The sequence below is a fragment of the Capronia coronata genome (genome assembly GCF_000585585.1).
Source record: "Capronia coronata CBS 617.96 chromosome Unknown acBCG-supercont1.4, whole genome shotgun sequence".
NCBI lineage: Eukaryota > Fungi > Ascomycota > Eurotiomycetes > Chaetothyriales > Herpotrichiellaceae > Capronia > Capronia coronata.
The window spans coordinates 651,438-666,676 of record NW_006912896.1 but is presented as its reverse complement, the minus strand read 5'-3'; the positions used below and the strand labels follow the sequence as shown (position 1 = coordinate 666,676).

The 15,239-nt window shown below is 54.0% G+C and overlaps 7 protein-coding genes across 7 annotated transcripts; 3 read left to right on the top strand and 4 right to left on the bottom strand.

The window, feature by feature from the left end:
• Window positions 1-525: 525 nt before the first annotated feature.
• Window positions 526-1,847, bottom strand: A1O1_04808 (uncharacterized protein; the record flags this gene model as incomplete). Its single annotated transcript, XM_007725697.1, has 2 exons — window positions 526-1,668; window positions 1,746-1,847. 2 exons carry the CDS (start codon window positions 1,845-1,847, stop codon window positions 526-528), a joined length of 1,245 nt encoding a protein of 414 aa, XP_007723887.1.
• A 390-nt stretch (window positions 1,848-2,237) lies between these two features.
• A1O1_04807 (uncharacterized protein) lies at window positions 2,238-3,092 on the top strand (the record flags this gene model as incomplete). The annotated part of the gene is made up of 1 exon (XM_007725696.1): window positions 2,238-3,092. The coding sequence occupies one exon, from the start codon at window positions 2,238-2,240 to the stop codon at window positions 3,090-3,092; it is 855 nt and encodes a 284-aa protein (XP_007723886.1).
• A 1,009-nt stretch (window positions 3,093-4,101) lies between these two features.
• A1O1_04806 (uncharacterized protein) lies at window positions 4,102-6,982 on the bottom strand (the record flags this gene model as incomplete). Its single annotated transcript, XM_007725695.1, has 2 exons — window positions 4,102-4,584; window positions 4,826-6,982. The coding sequence occupies 2 exons, from the start codon at window positions 6,980-6,982 to the stop codon at window positions 4,102-4,104; spliced, it is 2,640 nt and encodes an 879-aa protein (XP_007723885.1).
• Window positions 6,983-8,376: 1,394 nt separating this feature from the next.
• A1O1_04805 (uncharacterized protein) lies at window positions 8,377-9,615 on the top strand (the record flags this gene model as incomplete). The annotated part of the gene is made up of 1 exon (XM_007725694.1): window positions 8,377-9,615. The coding sequence occupies one exon, from the start codon at window positions 8,377-8,379 to the stop codon at window positions 9,613-9,615; it is 1,239 nt and encodes a 412-aa protein (XP_007723884.1).
• A 676-nt stretch (window positions 9,616-10,291) lies between these two features.
• A1O1_04804 (uncharacterized protein) lies at window positions 10,292-10,835 on the top strand (the record flags this gene model as incomplete). Its single annotated transcript, XM_007725693.1, has 2 exons — window positions 10,292-10,492; window positions 10,668-10,835. 2 exons carry the CDS (start codon window positions 10,292-10,294, stop codon window positions 10,833-10,835), a joined length of 369 nt encoding a protein of 122 aa, XP_007723883.1.
• Window positions 10,836-10,942: 107 nt separating this feature from the next.
• Window positions 10,943-12,127, bottom strand: A1O1_04803 (uncharacterized protein; the record flags this gene model as incomplete). Its single annotated transcript, XM_007725692.1, has 1 exon — window positions 10,943-12,127. One exon carries the CDS (start codon window positions 12,125-12,127, stop codon window positions 10,943-10,945), a length of 1,185 nt encoding a protein of 394 aa, XP_007723882.1.
• Window positions 12,128-12,991: 864 nt separating this feature from the next.
• Window positions 12,992-14,540, bottom strand: A1O1_04802 (uncharacterized protein; the record flags this gene model as incomplete). Its single annotated transcript, XM_007725691.1, has 3 exons — window positions 12,992-13,454; window positions 13,516-14,311; window positions 14,369-14,540. 3 exons carry the CDS (start codon window positions 14,538-14,540, stop codon window positions 12,992-12,994), a joined length of 1,431 nt encoding a protein of 476 aa, XP_007723881.1.
• Window positions 14,541-15,239: the final 699 nt, after the last annotated feature.

Below are 15,239 nucleotides of genomic sequence, written 5' to 3'. Positions count from 1 at the left end.
TATGTTCTTGTCAGGACGCACCCAATGTCTTTTCGTGCTCGATGCTTTCAGTAAACATTACAAGACGTCGCCCCAGTCAAGCCTTTTGCGGTACCTGAAGACATGGGACCTTGGGCTAAGCCTGTCCAGTGTTGAGCATCTGAAGTTCCACTTGAACATGATCACTCATATTACCAAGTCGAGTGTGAGTTTGAACCACAGCTGATTATGGCGTGAGTGTGGGGGTACCACTCCTTCCCTCACCTCATCCCTGGTCTCATAAGCACTTACCTCGTCTGCCGGCCATCCCAGATATTGCATATGCACAGCACGGTAACAATCGTGCCAGTCCTTTTGACGCTCATCTGCAAAGGCGAGCTTGGACGCAGCAGAGCACACATTTCGAGACGGAACCTCGAGTTCTTAGGGTCAAGTCTATGCTGTTGTTTCAACGTCCCATCCCCAATCTTGAAGTAGCCGACAAAGATGTCGACACCTGTATGTGGCGCGGGTGCTAAGACACATGTGGTGGTGGTCATCTCGCATTCAACACCTCGTCTCCTTGTTATTGCGTACCATGCTGATCCAGGTACGCGCGAACATAGCAACGTGGTCTGCCCTCCAGCGAGGTCCGTCGCCAAAACAGATGGCACGCTGTGCCAGAGAGTGTGCCAGTGGCATCAGCAGGTTGGTGTGTGCCTCTTGCCTAGCACGTAGTGCGGCCTGAAAGGAGGCAAACTCATAGACCCCCATGGTGCGCTCAATGTATCTCTCGATGTCCATTGCCGACCACCATTGATCCATCCTCACGCCTCTCTTTCGATGATCTTCAAAGACACGCCCCTGAAGGAGTTCCCGCTTGACGGCGTCGGCGCCGGGATTGTCTCGGCGCATGTAGCCCAATCTACGGAACTCGATGCGTGCTTCCACCATGGCAATGATGTAGTCGAGATCATGTAGCGGCATCGAATGACGGAGGGCGAGATCAAACAGACGACGTGCGCCTGAATTGGGGGGCAATGAGCGGGGGTAATCTGCCTCGGAATCCTGCTCGGGCGTGAGGCTGGCGGTGGTGGTGTTGAAGATGGGAGTGAGGGCTCGCTGCTCCATAATGTCCTGCAGGTAGGTATACCCCAGGTCCAGACAGGCCCAGGCGATGTGGCCTGCAATGGTGTATTCTCCACGGCCGAGATAGGGCGCAATGTCAATGGGTGGCTCGAAGTTTTTGAGGAAGCGGTCGGGGTCTATCCAGACTCCGTAATCGAATCGTGGGCTCATGCGTCCCGAGCGTGTCTGTGTCTGTGTCTGCTGGACAAGTGCTGCTTCACTGTCAAGACTGCTCAGAGGCGACCAGTTCTGGGGCTTGTGGATGATGTTCTCCGAGGCCACAGCACCAGGACTATCTGTAATTTGCCAGTCGACACCGAGATTCGTATTCATAGGCCCCTCTGGAAAGGGAGTGTCTGTGGGAGTGTCTGAGGGAGTGAGACACGTCGTGTCTAGTCCTACAGCCTTCGCCGCCTTTGTGATGGCTACACTCAACTGCGCAGGGTCGTGGACCCGGGCTGCATCCACAATCTCGCCGACGAGGCGTTTGAGTTGTTCATGGTCATGCTTCAATTTCTGCGCACTGTTCGATTGTCTTTGCCTGAATGCACGCTGCGATTCTTTGGCACGATCCCGGCGACGCTATAGAGCACATGGCTAGGTGAGTAACGCGGGAGAAACAAATGCGATGAGATGCGGACGAAGACCCATCGACTCACGCGTAATTCTGCTTCTGCATCCTCCATAGCGACTCCATTTCCATTTCCATTTCCATCTGCTCGGCGCGACCTGCCTGGATTCATCTGGCCTGCGACAGGCATGGCATCGCGATCTCCAAGCCTCGGAGACCTAGGGATTGCTTACTAGTACGACGGAATGCTATGTGATGTTATGTGATGTTGGTCATGAAATGAGTGAGTAAGTGGAAGAAAGTCTTCGTCCGGTCGAGTCGCGACCACCGGACCGGAGGAACAATTCCCCCGATCACGTAACACTACCAATATAACAAGCACAGACAACACAGACGACCGCCATCGTTGCATGAAGAGACTTGCATTTGTCAACTCATTCGGGACAAGGACATTAAAAGGGCCAAGATGCCAGGACATCTCATGTTGCGTGCCCTTACAATGTCGAGTCGAGTCAGTCTACACTTGTCCACGCTTAGTCCACCGAGACAGAGAGAAGTATAGTTAGTACCTTTCTACAACATGGCGGACACCAAACCATCCAGCGGCAAACGCACTGTCCTGGTGACAGGCTGCTCAGACGGCGGCTGCGGCGCAGCGCTCGCCATCGCCTTCCACAAAGCCGGGCTGCACGTCTACGCGACGGCGCGCAACCCGGCCAAGATGAAGGAAGTGCAATCGCACGGCATCGAGACGCTCACGCTGGACGTGGTATCGGAGTCATCCATCGCAGCGTGCGTGGCGCGCCTCCCCCAGCTCGACATTCTCGTCAACAACGCCGGCGCGCTATACAGCATGCCCATATCGGACCTGTCGATCCCGCGGGCGAAACAGCTCTTCGACCTCAACGTGTGGTCGTTCCTGGCCATGACGCAGGCGTTTCTGCCCCTGCTGCTGAAATCCAAAGGCATGATCGTCAACCACACGTCGTCGGCCTCGGTCTTGACCATCCCGTTCCAGGCGACGTACAATGCCTCGAAAGCCGCCATGGCCATGTACTCGGACACGATGCGGCTGGAGCTGGCGCCGTTCGGCATCCGCGTCGTCGAGCTCAAGTCGACCAGCGTCGCGTCCAACGGCTTCAAGAACCAGCAGGACGTCGCGACGCTGCCGAAAGGCTCCATCTACGAGCCCGCTCGCGAGGTCGTCGAGAGGACGCTGTGTGGCGATTTCGCCGCCGTCGAGGTCACCGCTGACCAGTGGGCCGCGGAGGTCGTGCATGATCTGTTGAAGCCGACTCCGCCCCAGACCATCTGGAGGGGCACCAAGGCTGGTATGGCGAAATGGGCGCACTATCTCGTGCCCGCGTCGCTGTTGGAGTCTATGATGGTCAAGATGACGGGTATGGATGTCGTGGCTCGCTTGGTCCAGGGATAGTGCACAGAGAATATCTTTCAAGTTGTTTCGTTGGATAAAGAACCGTCGGTATGGACAGTAAGGGACCTAGCTAATCTGGGCATGTTATTTGGTCTCCCTACTGCATCTAGGACCATGTACTGTAGAATTCATACGAATTTCAATTGCATCCTTCCTTATCCCTCCTTCCACTAACCATCTCGAAGCTGTTTGGAGCTGCGTCCTGATAGGTTCCAACATGTTTGCGCGATTTGGCAGACGCCCATCCCCCGCCGTGTCTGCTGACAATGTCGAACAATTTCCTGACAAGGGGAGACGAAAGCATGCAGCTTCGTGAAACGGCAGAAAGGCGCAAGAAGATGATAGAGGAAGCTGGTGGAAGGAAACCTGGAGTCTCTCAAAACAAAGTCTATGGTTATCAGTATAGTATGGAACACACCCGGACTAGATACCTATGATCAATAGGTACATTGCTAGGCTAAGGTAAAGAGGGTATCTAAAGCATAACAGCAACAAAAGGCCACACGTATTGATCGCTATTAAGAGAGCCCGATACTGAAAGATCAATAGAAAGATAAGCAGCCATCTTCGATCACGTCCACTCTGAATAAGTAGTTGGTAGACGTGCGTTGCTGTTCCCGTTCCTGTCCCTTTATGACATGAGATGCACAAAGGGGTACCTAGGTAGGTAGTCCAAGAAGATATGCTGTTGAATAGGCAGTATGCTTGCTCCCAGAAAAGCCGATATGAAAAATCAAGATTAAACGGCAAGAAAGAACAGTAGTACAGAAAAGAAGACCATAAAGTGTTGTTCTTCTTTTGGGGAAAGATGATCCTGTATCCCACAAGAATCAATATGAGTCTGCTCTCCGTCGCTTCCATCATGGCCAAAGATATCACGCCCCAAGCAATGACAACGGCAACGGCAACGGCAACGGCAACAGCCACAGCCACAGCAGCCGGCCTTCGTGTCGTACGGGGCCAAGAAGAAACAGAATCTCGAAAAGAAGAAAAGATAGGGCAGACACAGCTACCCGCGCTTTCTGGATCTCTGTCCGTCGTGTTGCTTCTGGTGCATATTCCACTCTGCCTTGGCGATGCGCATGAAGAGGTCTTCGTCTTGAATAGGGATCCACGATGTGAGCACCTTCATGGCGTTCTCAAAGTCCGATTCCAGAAGGATGTCGCGCATACCGTCGATCAGGGCGGCCGAGGCGGCGTGCAGGACGTCGAGCGTTGTGCCGAACGACGGTTCGTGGTCTTCGTTTCCAGCGTCTCCGCTCACAGGCTGGTGGATTCCATTCTGTGAAACGGGCTGTGGCGCCGAGGGATGGGAATCAGTATTGGAGTAGGTGTTGGCGGTAGGAGGAGACGTAGAGGCGGAAGATGTGTCGTCTCCGAGAAGCATGAAGACGTCCCAGACGCGCAGCTGCGCGGGGAAGGGGATCGTGTAGTTGAACAGCGTGAGATACCATCGGGTGCCGTAGGCTGTGGGAGGGATGCCTAGCTTTTCCTGTTGACGCGAGTCAGTCATGTCTATGCTAGTATGTCTGTCGGGTAGGGGGGATGAAAGGATGAGTGGCAAGTAAAGGTTGGTTTGAGAGGAGAAACAGCAGATATAGTTCTCCCACCGTCAAAAAGGGACAGGGCAACCTTTGCATCTATGGTGTCTCCAAAGGCCTCCCCAGGTTGAGACAGAAGCAAAGATATCCGAACTTCTCAACAAGTGTGTGTGTAGGTGATCGATCACTTACCAGTTGTCGTGCAAGCTCCCCTTGGCCTAGCCAACGAGTCTCAAAGTCGTTCAACGCGGTCATCAGCCCCTGAAAGCCGGACTTGTACAGCTCCCCCAGCCCACGCAGCTCCCACATACGAACAAGCATGACAAAAGCCTTTTCCTCGTCGTAGTACGCCAATAGTGTCACGGCAAGCGCAGCCATTCCTTGCACATACCCTGTCTCTGCAAAATGGAGAGACATGGCATGGAGGACACGGAACAAAAGACGTTGGCCACCTCGATACCGCCTGCGGAACATGATGTGGGAGGAGATGGTGCGGGGGACGTCGATGTCGATTTGCACATCGTCCGGAGAGGATTCTGTTTGGTAGGAATGGAACAGATCGATCAGTTCTGTGTCGGGCAGACAGTCCTTTCGACGGGAAGCCGACGTGCTGAGGAAACTGTGCCAGGCCGTCGCTCGCCATTTGTCCGGTATGCCCTTCCACGTCCGTTCGATGAGCTTTGGCGACATCGTATCGAATGTGTAACCCGTCTCCGAACCACCACCTACCACAGGTAGCCCGGTTTTCGGGTCTGTCGCTGGTGGCAAGGGGCGTGCCATTCTGCGCCATTTCTCCTCACGCTCAAGCTCCTTCCGACGAGCCCTGGCGTCGTCAATGTGGACATGTCCATCCTCAACCACGGATTGAGCAGATCGAGGTAGCGTGAGCATGTTCATGGCCGAATGCATCAAGCGGCGATTCTTCGAACCCAACACAGGGAGCCGTGAGGAGCCGCTCCTTCGGCCAGTGGACGGGCGAGAATGGCCGCTCTGGGAACTGGACGGCCGAGGAGGTGTCTGCTCCGCCGCGCTATATCTGCTGTGTCCTGACCTGGGAGATCCGTGAGCGCTGCTCGGGTTACGACGCACAGTATGTTTGCGTCGAGGAGTCTCCGAAGCAAGCTGTAGGCTTGTTGAAACTCGAGTCAACCGTTGAGGCCTGGATTCGTTGGCGCCGTCAACAGTCGCATCGGGTGCCTTGGCGAGGATAAAGCCAAAGCGGTCGACGTCGGCGCTACAGATGTCTTTCCAGTCCTCCAGTCCTCCCGCCAGTTCGTTCTCCTCGCGTTCCGGTATCACAGGGGTCTGTGAGGTGGGCCTCGCTTTGCTGACTCGCGTAGAACCCGTCACGTCTTCATTAACGTCGGTCGTAGAGGTGGCACACGAAATAGATGGGATACTAACGCTCCGAGTGTCGGTGACCAAGGTTGCTTGCCATCGTGCTCCCATGCTAGCGGCCAAGTTGGTGGAGGACTCAGTATCGGGATGCTCGTCTGTGCCAGCCGCATAGAAGCTCCGGACCTTCTCAGACAGCATTTCTTCGTCTGCGGAAAGGACTTTGGCAGCTGGCCGCTCCTTGACCCTCTTTGTAGCAGTGGACGCGGTCGTCAGAGTCGACCGAAGGCCGTCGGTTGCGTCTGTGGTATTCGCCTCTCCGTTTCCTCTTTTCTCGTCATCCATGATCGGAGCCAGAATGGGAGAGGTTCTGCTCCTCGGTTGATTCACCCTTTGCCCATCAATCAGCATGCTCCCTCTCTTCGAGAACTCGATGCTGCCGGAGGACAAGTCGTCGCCGAAGCCGCCTGTGGGAATGTCTATATCCAACGCGATCTCTCTGGATTGTGCACCTCCTCCGGCCCTGTTTCCAGAAACTGCTGAGGTTGACTTGGACTTCCTCAAGAACAACCATCTCCCACTTTCTTCGACGCTGGTATTGCTGCGGCGGTCTGATTCTGGGAGGTCTTGCGGATTCGTGTCATTGACGCGGATGTGAGGAACGCTGGTTGCGGCCGAGGTCAGACTGCTTATTGTGGGAGTCCTAGTATTGAGACTGATCTGACTTTCTCGCGCCGAGCTTGATCCTGCACCTGCGATTCGAAGCCAGTCTCCATCATGCGCCAACGCGCCCGGGTGATATCTCCTATTGGACGACGTCGACGCGTTGTCCCCGGAGGTGGCAGTACTCTGCGCAATGTCGACCTCGGAGTCAGGGAGTCGCTGTAAGGACGTGGTGCTGGTAACTCGTATTGGAGGACTTGTCGTTGCCGTCGCACTGTAAGGTAAGCCGTGGAGGCTGGATCTAAACTCGGAGGCTGGAGACTTGGAAGACGAGGCAGCGGAACCATCCATGGTCCCAGCCTGCAAGCCCAAGTCAGGGCGCTGGTACTGCGGGAATGTTCGGCGGCTGAGGATATGGCATTGGCTTGAACAGCGCAGTGCGATTGGGGGGAACGCCCGCTGGTTCAGGGCTTAGGGGCGACTGTAACAAAGCTTGAAGACCCTTTGACGGACGCGTACAACCATTCAAGTTTGTTCTCTTTTGTTCATATCTGTGTTCATGTGCTTCTCCTGATCTCTTGTGGACAACGCTCGCTCAGATTTTCTCGCAATTCTCTTTTTGGCGGCAACAATTCCAGTTGGCAGGGGGAAAAGGAGGCAATCGACGTCATGGTTCGATGCGAAGCGAAGCGAACTTGGAGCCATCCCCTGTTGCAACACTTTTCTCGGATTGACAGGCGGAGACTCTACTCTGTAGTAGTAGCTGGAAGAGTCTCAGGGTCTGGATGCAAGAAGAACAGAATACGGCAAGAGTTCAGATATAGGGAGATTGGCTCTGGGTTGCTGGATTGTGACAAGGGAGATGACAGTCTCGATCAGCGCAAATCCTCCGGCCCTTACAGCCTGCGCCATGAATGTCGCACAACTACTGACAGAAACGGTTCAAGTGTCAGAGGACAAGTAGACACAAGTAGACACAAGTCTCTATTCGTGACAGCCTCAGTACACTGGCAATTGATAGACTATGAAGGTGGTTTAAAGAGACTATTCTTCCATGAACGGCTTCACCAGCGGATGACACTTCTCTGCTATTGTCGCTCTGTTCGCATAGCTATTGATCACCATGAAGCTCCCATTTCCCTGCTGCTCAGTAGTCGCCCATAACGAGCCGTCTCATCGCTCAGCCTTGAATATGGTAGCCATCACCTGGTCACCGGGTGGATTTCGACCACTGCAACTTCTTGAGCCTTCTTGCCTGAGGAAATCACTCGCTTCGCTCGTACTCCGACTTCAGAACATCGGCGCCAGTTGTGGCTCGCAGTCGGTCAAAGCCGCCGATGCCACTGATCTGGGAGGTATAGCATGCCCTTGAAAGCAGTGTTAGTGAGTCCATGACCTAGATTTGAGACGGCATAGTTGATCTCAGTAAGTTGATTGAGGAATAGACAGATAGATCGCCGCGACGTTGCAGACAAGAGAAAGCGTGAGAGAAGAACACGAATCCCCTACGTAGAAATTGCCCGCAGTCTGACCGTAAATAATTCGTCCTACCGAGCAAACATGCCTGCCAGTCGGAACAAGTACTTTTTGTCAGACTCAACAATATCTCACGCTTATCGATAAGATAATTTTCGCCTGCGGAGTTTCATCTCGTCTAGAAATTTTGTCTCATACAGTTTCCTGCCAGCAGACCAAAATCAACTTCAAGTTCTTCGAGACCTGTTTACAACTCAGACCAGTCCCCAATGGCAGTCGTTGAATCGGCTAGCGGACTGCTGTCTACTTTAACCAACGCGCTTGAGTCTGCAGCCTCCGCGTTTCCCGAGAATGGAGAGAATTTCCTCCCTCCCACGGACGGCATCTCTCTGCTCGACGTCAAAAACGACCTTCTCCTCTCCTACATCCAGAATCTAGTGTTCATCGTCATAATGAAACTGCGCAATGACGGCAGCACGCCGGACATGACAACCGATGTGATCAAAAAGCTGGTTGAACTACGAGTCTACCTAGAACGGGGCGTGCGGCCACTCGAAGGCAAACTCAAATACCAGATTGACAAAGTAGTGCGCGCCGCCGAAGAGGCCGACCGCCGCGCCAGCCAGAAGCCCTCTGCTGTTGTTTCCGATCCCACGAAGAAATCTAGGAAGTCCAAACCGCACGACGAGTACGGAGCAGTATCCCGAGGTGAAGCCGAGGTGTCGGGCTCCGAAGATTCAGACGATGAGGAGGAGGAAGAGGAAAGGCAAGGGTCGGACGGACAAGTCGAGGCCTCCGTCGGTCCAAGGCCTGCTGCACTGCTGCGCAATACTGCAGACAAATCTCGCACTGACGGTGCCACGAAATCACGAACGACAGGCTCAGGAACCGGCGCAAGTGCAGGCACAGGTTCTGGAGCATACAAACCACCACGGATCACACCTACGGCCATGCCCGAACCGTCTGTGTCAAGGAACCGCGACGAACCAGCACGGAAGCGTCGCTCTCAACTCCTCGACGAGTACATCGATGAAGAAATCTCCACGGCGCCACGATCACAGCCTTCCATCGGGTCCAACAACACGATCGTCCAGCACGGCCGCGGCGCCATGTCTACGCGCGACCGAGAAAAGGAGCGCGAGCGACAGGACTATGAGGAGCGCAATTTTGTCCGGCTTCCCGCAGAAAGCAAGGCCGAGAGAAAGAAGGCGCGGCAACGCGGTGAACATAATCGGAGAGACATGTTTGGTGGTGAAGACTGGACCGGACTCGGTGGACTGGGCGATCGGATCCACAGAAGCGTGGCTGGACGGGCGAGGGCCGAGGGAGGAAATCTGCTTGAGCGCCGCGAGAAACGGAGGCGAGATACTCAGGACGGTCCGAGAGGGGATGGGTCTGCTGGTGATGGCGGCGGCGGCGGTGGTGGTGGTGGGATTGGCGAGAGTTTCGAAAAGAGAAGGAAAATCATGCAGCAGAGAGCGGAGAAGAAGGCTCGTAGGACAGGATGAATGTTGCTGTGACTGTGGTCGAGGAGGAAGAAGAGAATTCGCTGGCTTGCCATACTATATTGTGCCAGCCCTGCTATTCCGCTATGTTCTGTGTTTGCATTTGTCGTTCTTGTTCTTGTTCTTGTTGATGTTCTACTGAACCACGGGCACACCGCCATTTCACCCTGCTATATCAAGTTTCCATTTGTCTGTGTCTCCAATGCCGTACCAAGAGCACGCCTTTTGACCTGACCTAGCATTGGCATTTGTCATGTAACCACGGAAGCTCTGGCGGCTTGAGGGCTAATGGGAACAACAGCAACAGCAACAGCAATAGCACCTCTTGACAAAGGACGAAACATTTCGAGGGCGTCTTGTGTAGATACCAGATCTCCTAATCCACTGCACGGTGGCCGGTTTCAACTCGAAGCCATTTGAAACGTGAGATCTGGAGTACTAATGATCCGGTTCGAAACGGTCATCAGGTCATCAAAGTACCTCAGTAATACCGAAGCCTGCGCCGGCGGACTTGGGTATAAGAATATATTTCAGAAGACTGACCATTCTCAGACTCGATCCCCGGCTATTGGGACAAGTGTTCTGTCCAATCCAACCGACACACTCATCTTGAGTCCGCCATTGTTGGATATTGATTTGTTTCTTCAGGCCCTTCTTGCAACACCGGTCAATCCAAATCATGCCTCTGTGGCGCGACTTGGCACATTCCCAGACCTTCACACCATCTCAGCGCGACACCGTCTCGAAGAGTCACCGACTTGTGTCTCCCGCGGCCTACTGGCCGGCCTTCTACGTCAATGTCGACGACACACAAGTCTGGGTGGGCGGCGAGTCCCGGAGCAGTTTCGTCCGGATTGTCGTGGAGCAGATCGCGCGGACCGTGAGTGCTCCGGGGACTAACGAGGGAAGGAAGGCGAAGGAAATGGTGGATGGACCATATCAACTTTCATGCAAGGCGAGCAGCCGCGTTTCGGTTTTGTCGGAACTAGACCATTCGTCGGCTCGTCGATTCATCGTGTCATTGTTGCTGAGAACGACGAACCTCATCTCTGGAGACATTTGAAGCCGTTCCTCATCGACAGGACCAGTTGGATTGGAAAATGGGATCCGAACTATATGAGACTCCTGGTGACCTGTGGCGGCTTCGGCGCTTGGATCCTCCTCCATTCCCAGACAAGGAGAAGAAATTGGCCGAGGCGAACAGACTCATTGCGCATATGTGAAGCCAACTGAGTCGTTGTACACAGGAAATCAACTCATGGATCATAGTTTGGTCGTAAAAGCGTGCTGGACTCAGAAGTGACCCAGTGCAAATCATTCCATATCACACTCACACCAGTTTGGGCGCAAAATACCATAACGCGGCAAGGCCAGAGAGAACGGTTGCTCCTCCAATGCGACGAGTCCACTGACTTGTTTCGGAAGTGTTCACTCTCCCCACTGGATTTTGCTTCGTCAATGGAGGTGTGTTTTTTCCGTTCGTGGGTTCAGTCCGCCGTTGCAAGACGTCAAGCATTTCCGTGTTGTTATTTTCTTGAGCGGCAGCGAATGACTCGTAGTCTCGAACAAGCCGCTTCAGGCCCTCCAGGTCGTCCTTCAAGAGTTCCACTCCAGACTTGTTGCCCTGAAGCTCCACGTTCTGAACATTCCCGAAGAAGTCAACGACCCTGCGACTCCGACCGGCTTGTTCTCCGCCAGGGAATAGATCCCATCTCACACCCGGGTTCGAATGGATTTTGCCGACGTCGTAGCTATCAAAGAGGTCGCCTAGGGTCTTGTCCGACGTGGGCCCAGTGACTTGCGTCTCGAGGAATTCCAGGACGTAGTAAGTCCAGCGATCAATGACGGCGACGCCGACGTCGTTATCGGCGTGATGGGAATAAGAACTCTCGTCCTCCTCCGACGACCCCGTCGCAATGATGCCAGGGGTGTAGAATTGTCGATACAGCGTGTTGGCTTGACAGGTGTCGATCATGAATAACATTTCATTGTATCTCTTTTTCTCCCTCATCTGCGAGAAGGCATCGGCAAGGTCCCAGCTGGAAATCTCCTCGCTGTCCTGGAACTTGAGAAACTCGCTGCCCCCATGGCCCGTCATGTAGATGAGGATGTTGCTTCCTTCGTCGGTCTGCAGTCTCTTGCTGGCGGGAACGCCCTCTTCCCATCGGTCGGTCAAGAGGCGAATGAAATTCTCCACCGTCACTTCGTAGCCCCGGTAGTCGACCTCGACGTTCTCGCCGTAGAGGTCCATCCGGCGGTCGGCGTTGGAGTAGACCGTGCCGGAAAACGCGTTTCGCGGATTACATGCCATGTCGTCCGGTAGGAGGAGCAGGATTTGCGAGTCGGGAATGCCCAGCCGTTTCACGGTTCGGTATAGAGACAGAGTGTTGGCTAGGTGCCGATAGTTGAACCAAAACCGAGACGTCGACACCAGCACCGCCCAGTTGGATGTGTGGGCGGCACAGGTGACCGTCACGAGGGACAAGAGCGTCCAGAGGAATTGTGAAGGTCGCATGCTTGCTGGTCGAGACGGTAGAATGGAGCGGAGGTATGGCTCTGCGCTTCACTAAGCTCGACCGTTCATAGTATCGAGCTGCTGAGTATGTGGAACACGCAGACTTGATCGATGCCGCACTGCACGAGGCTCGAGTTGAGATCGAAAGTGTATGAGCACTGTCTCATAGCATTACGGGAATGAATGATGGCTTGAATTGGTCAGCGAAAGTACGTAGAAAGCAAAGACGCGACGGAGAGTCGTCCGGCAATCGGGGAATCAATTCTCCGATTCAACCCCTGAACCAGTTCGGCCTCGAGCCCCTTTTTCTCTACCATTCTGTCCTACGTGTGAGGTATATCTACCCTGATGGACGGGTTTGAGGCACACCCCAGACGTGTCAGACTGAGAAGACAATGTTGCCTAGCGTACCTTGACAATCTTCAAGTTACTACCGGCGGTACGAGTCAAGATGATTGGAACAGTAACCTCGCAGGCGGAAAAGAGATTCCGCCAACATTGTAGAGAAAGACTACTGGCGGAAACTGCTAACGTCCATGCGGTCTCGATCCAGGCCGCAAAACTTCATCCTCTATTCAAGTGTTGCCATCAATACAGCGTTCCACAACTGCGGCTCGAAAGCCAGGATATCTTCTGGATATGGAGAATATGACCACTTTTGACAGGACCCATGTTCTGGGTTCCAGCCATGGGAATCACCCACCAAGCCAGACAAAGCAAAGAGCAACTGCTGTACATGCAGATCTGGTACCACAAAGCAGACACCAACGTCAAACATTGCCAGGGTCATAAAAATACATGCAACACAGACTCTCCGGCCGTTCCCGACCCGAAAGCGAGCATTGACTGCTAAAGGGACACGGCCTAGTAACGAGCCTGAAATCCCAAATGACGAGGAGGACTTCCCTCGATGGTGATGTTGATCCTGCTCCTCTCTATACCATCGATCTCCAATGGAGAAGGTGGGTTGGGCGGATGTTGGAGATCGAAGACATGAGTCCGAGTGCCACCGCGGCCACCATCCACCACTGACTTGGTCTCCAGTTCGTAGGTGGGCGGCGGACCGTCCGCATCAGAATGGTAGATCACGCGCTCGCGCGACTCGCCGTCTAATCTCTGGACGTCGCCCATGCCAGCCCGTCGACGCCGCTTGGTGCGGATATACAGAACAACAATAAGGGCTCCGCCGAGAATCAGGACGCCGAGGGCAATGCCGATCCCTGCACCCGCTGCTGCACTGAGGCCACCGGATCCGCCGTCCGAGGACGGTGATGATGATATATGGCCCGAGAAAGGGCGTGAGTTGGTCGTGTTCGGGTTCAAAGGGCTGGAGGTTGGGCAAGTCAGTGATAAGATCAAGCATGTAAGATGCGCAGAGGGCCACTCACCTGTCCAGAAGCTGCAACACGCCGTTCGAAGTGATATAGTCTCTGGTAGTAATGTGCGAGGCATCAACGTAGAACCCATTATTCACTTCTGTCATGGTGGCAGAAATGCCATCCAGAGTGGGCACCTTGCTGTTGTTTTTGAACTCGGATGAATACTGCACGTTTCTCTGAGATATGCTGTACTTGAAGATTGACAGTAGATCCGTGGCGGAAAGACCATCCCATCCGGTGAAACTGGCGCCGAACTGGGAGCTGTTGGGAGCAAAGACCGTCAGGTCAGACAGAGTGTTGACGATGGTCACGGCTGGAGATGACGGATTCAGCCATCCTCCCTTGTTCAACAGCGCTATCAGGTCAGTGAGTCCGGCTTTCGTGATTGTGGCGGGAAAGGAAAGCGGAATGGTCAAGACGGAATCCACGATATGTATGAGCCCGCCGAGGTAGAAGATGTCCTGTTGCCATTGGATTAGATCATTCTTTCTCACGACGCCAGCATAGGTGTCACGGTGATCACTCACAGCCTCCTGGACGCGGGATACAGCCTTGACCCCAGAGATAACAGCCGGCTGGCTATTGTCCGTGCTGAGTTCTACCACCTGGCCGCCAGTAACGTTGGTGTAGTTGGTATCCGTCAACAAGGTAGGCACAAACAAGGGTTGCAGACCAAAGGTGGCCGATGGATGAGTGCCATTTGCGATGTGATACTGCAGCAAGGCTCGAACAGCATTGGCATCTGATGTGATGTTCGGGTTATTCGCGATGAAGTCGGACATGGCTTGATCATCTGGAACAATGACTGGTGTTGTTAGGATTCATACACAACACGTCCATGGGAGGATCTCATATCTCATACCACTGAAAGTCCCTTGGTTGAGTATATCCACCAGGTCGCCATCTTGCTCTAGAAGCCCGGTGAAACTGCCAATGCCGCTTTGCTGCCTCAGAATGGTGAGGACATCTTGGTCTGCGGTCAGACCGCAAGCCGCCAAAGCGAGGAAGGCAAGGTAAGTCCACCAGTTTGACATTGCGAACGACTGTCTATGAGGGACAGTTTAAGCGACATGTTCGTCTATAGAAAGCAAAAATGGAGAAAAGCGGGCTAGAATAGGTACGATGAGCCGGGTTGTGTGAGACTGGTGAGAGAATGCTTCTCGGCAGCGAATTGACCCCAGCGTCCATCCTGTTCTGATGAGACGCGCATCTCAGGGGATTGTGCATTTCCTGGGGTCTGTAGCCCTGCTGTGCTGTGTATGAAAAGCATCCGGGGGCCAGAAATGGGCTGGCGTCCTCGCTTACCGACGTGGAAGGGTTCCAGCGCTGGCCCTAACATGTATGCGACCGAAGACCGGCAGCTAGAGAGAGTAGTGGCTTCAGCCAACCGCCACGGCTAAGATATTTGGCTTGGTGATAAGTTGCTGGGCAGGGTTCTGGCAGTATGACATGGTAACAAAGGTGTTGATTCGGGGTCATAGAAGACTTCTTCACGGCTTGACCTCCGACATCAGCTCGTGTTCCAGCTCCCATCCATTAGGATGGCTGCTGGGTCACGTATTAGCAGTGTTTCAAGTCCCGGTCGACAGACGCTGGAAGGGGTTGACCTTGCCAGGCACCAGACCATAAAGGGAGCTGGGTTTCCCACCAATGCGGTGCCAATCATGTTGGTGGCGGTTGAATATTTGGGGGCCTGAACCGACATTGCAAGACCCGAGATCTCATCAAAGGGA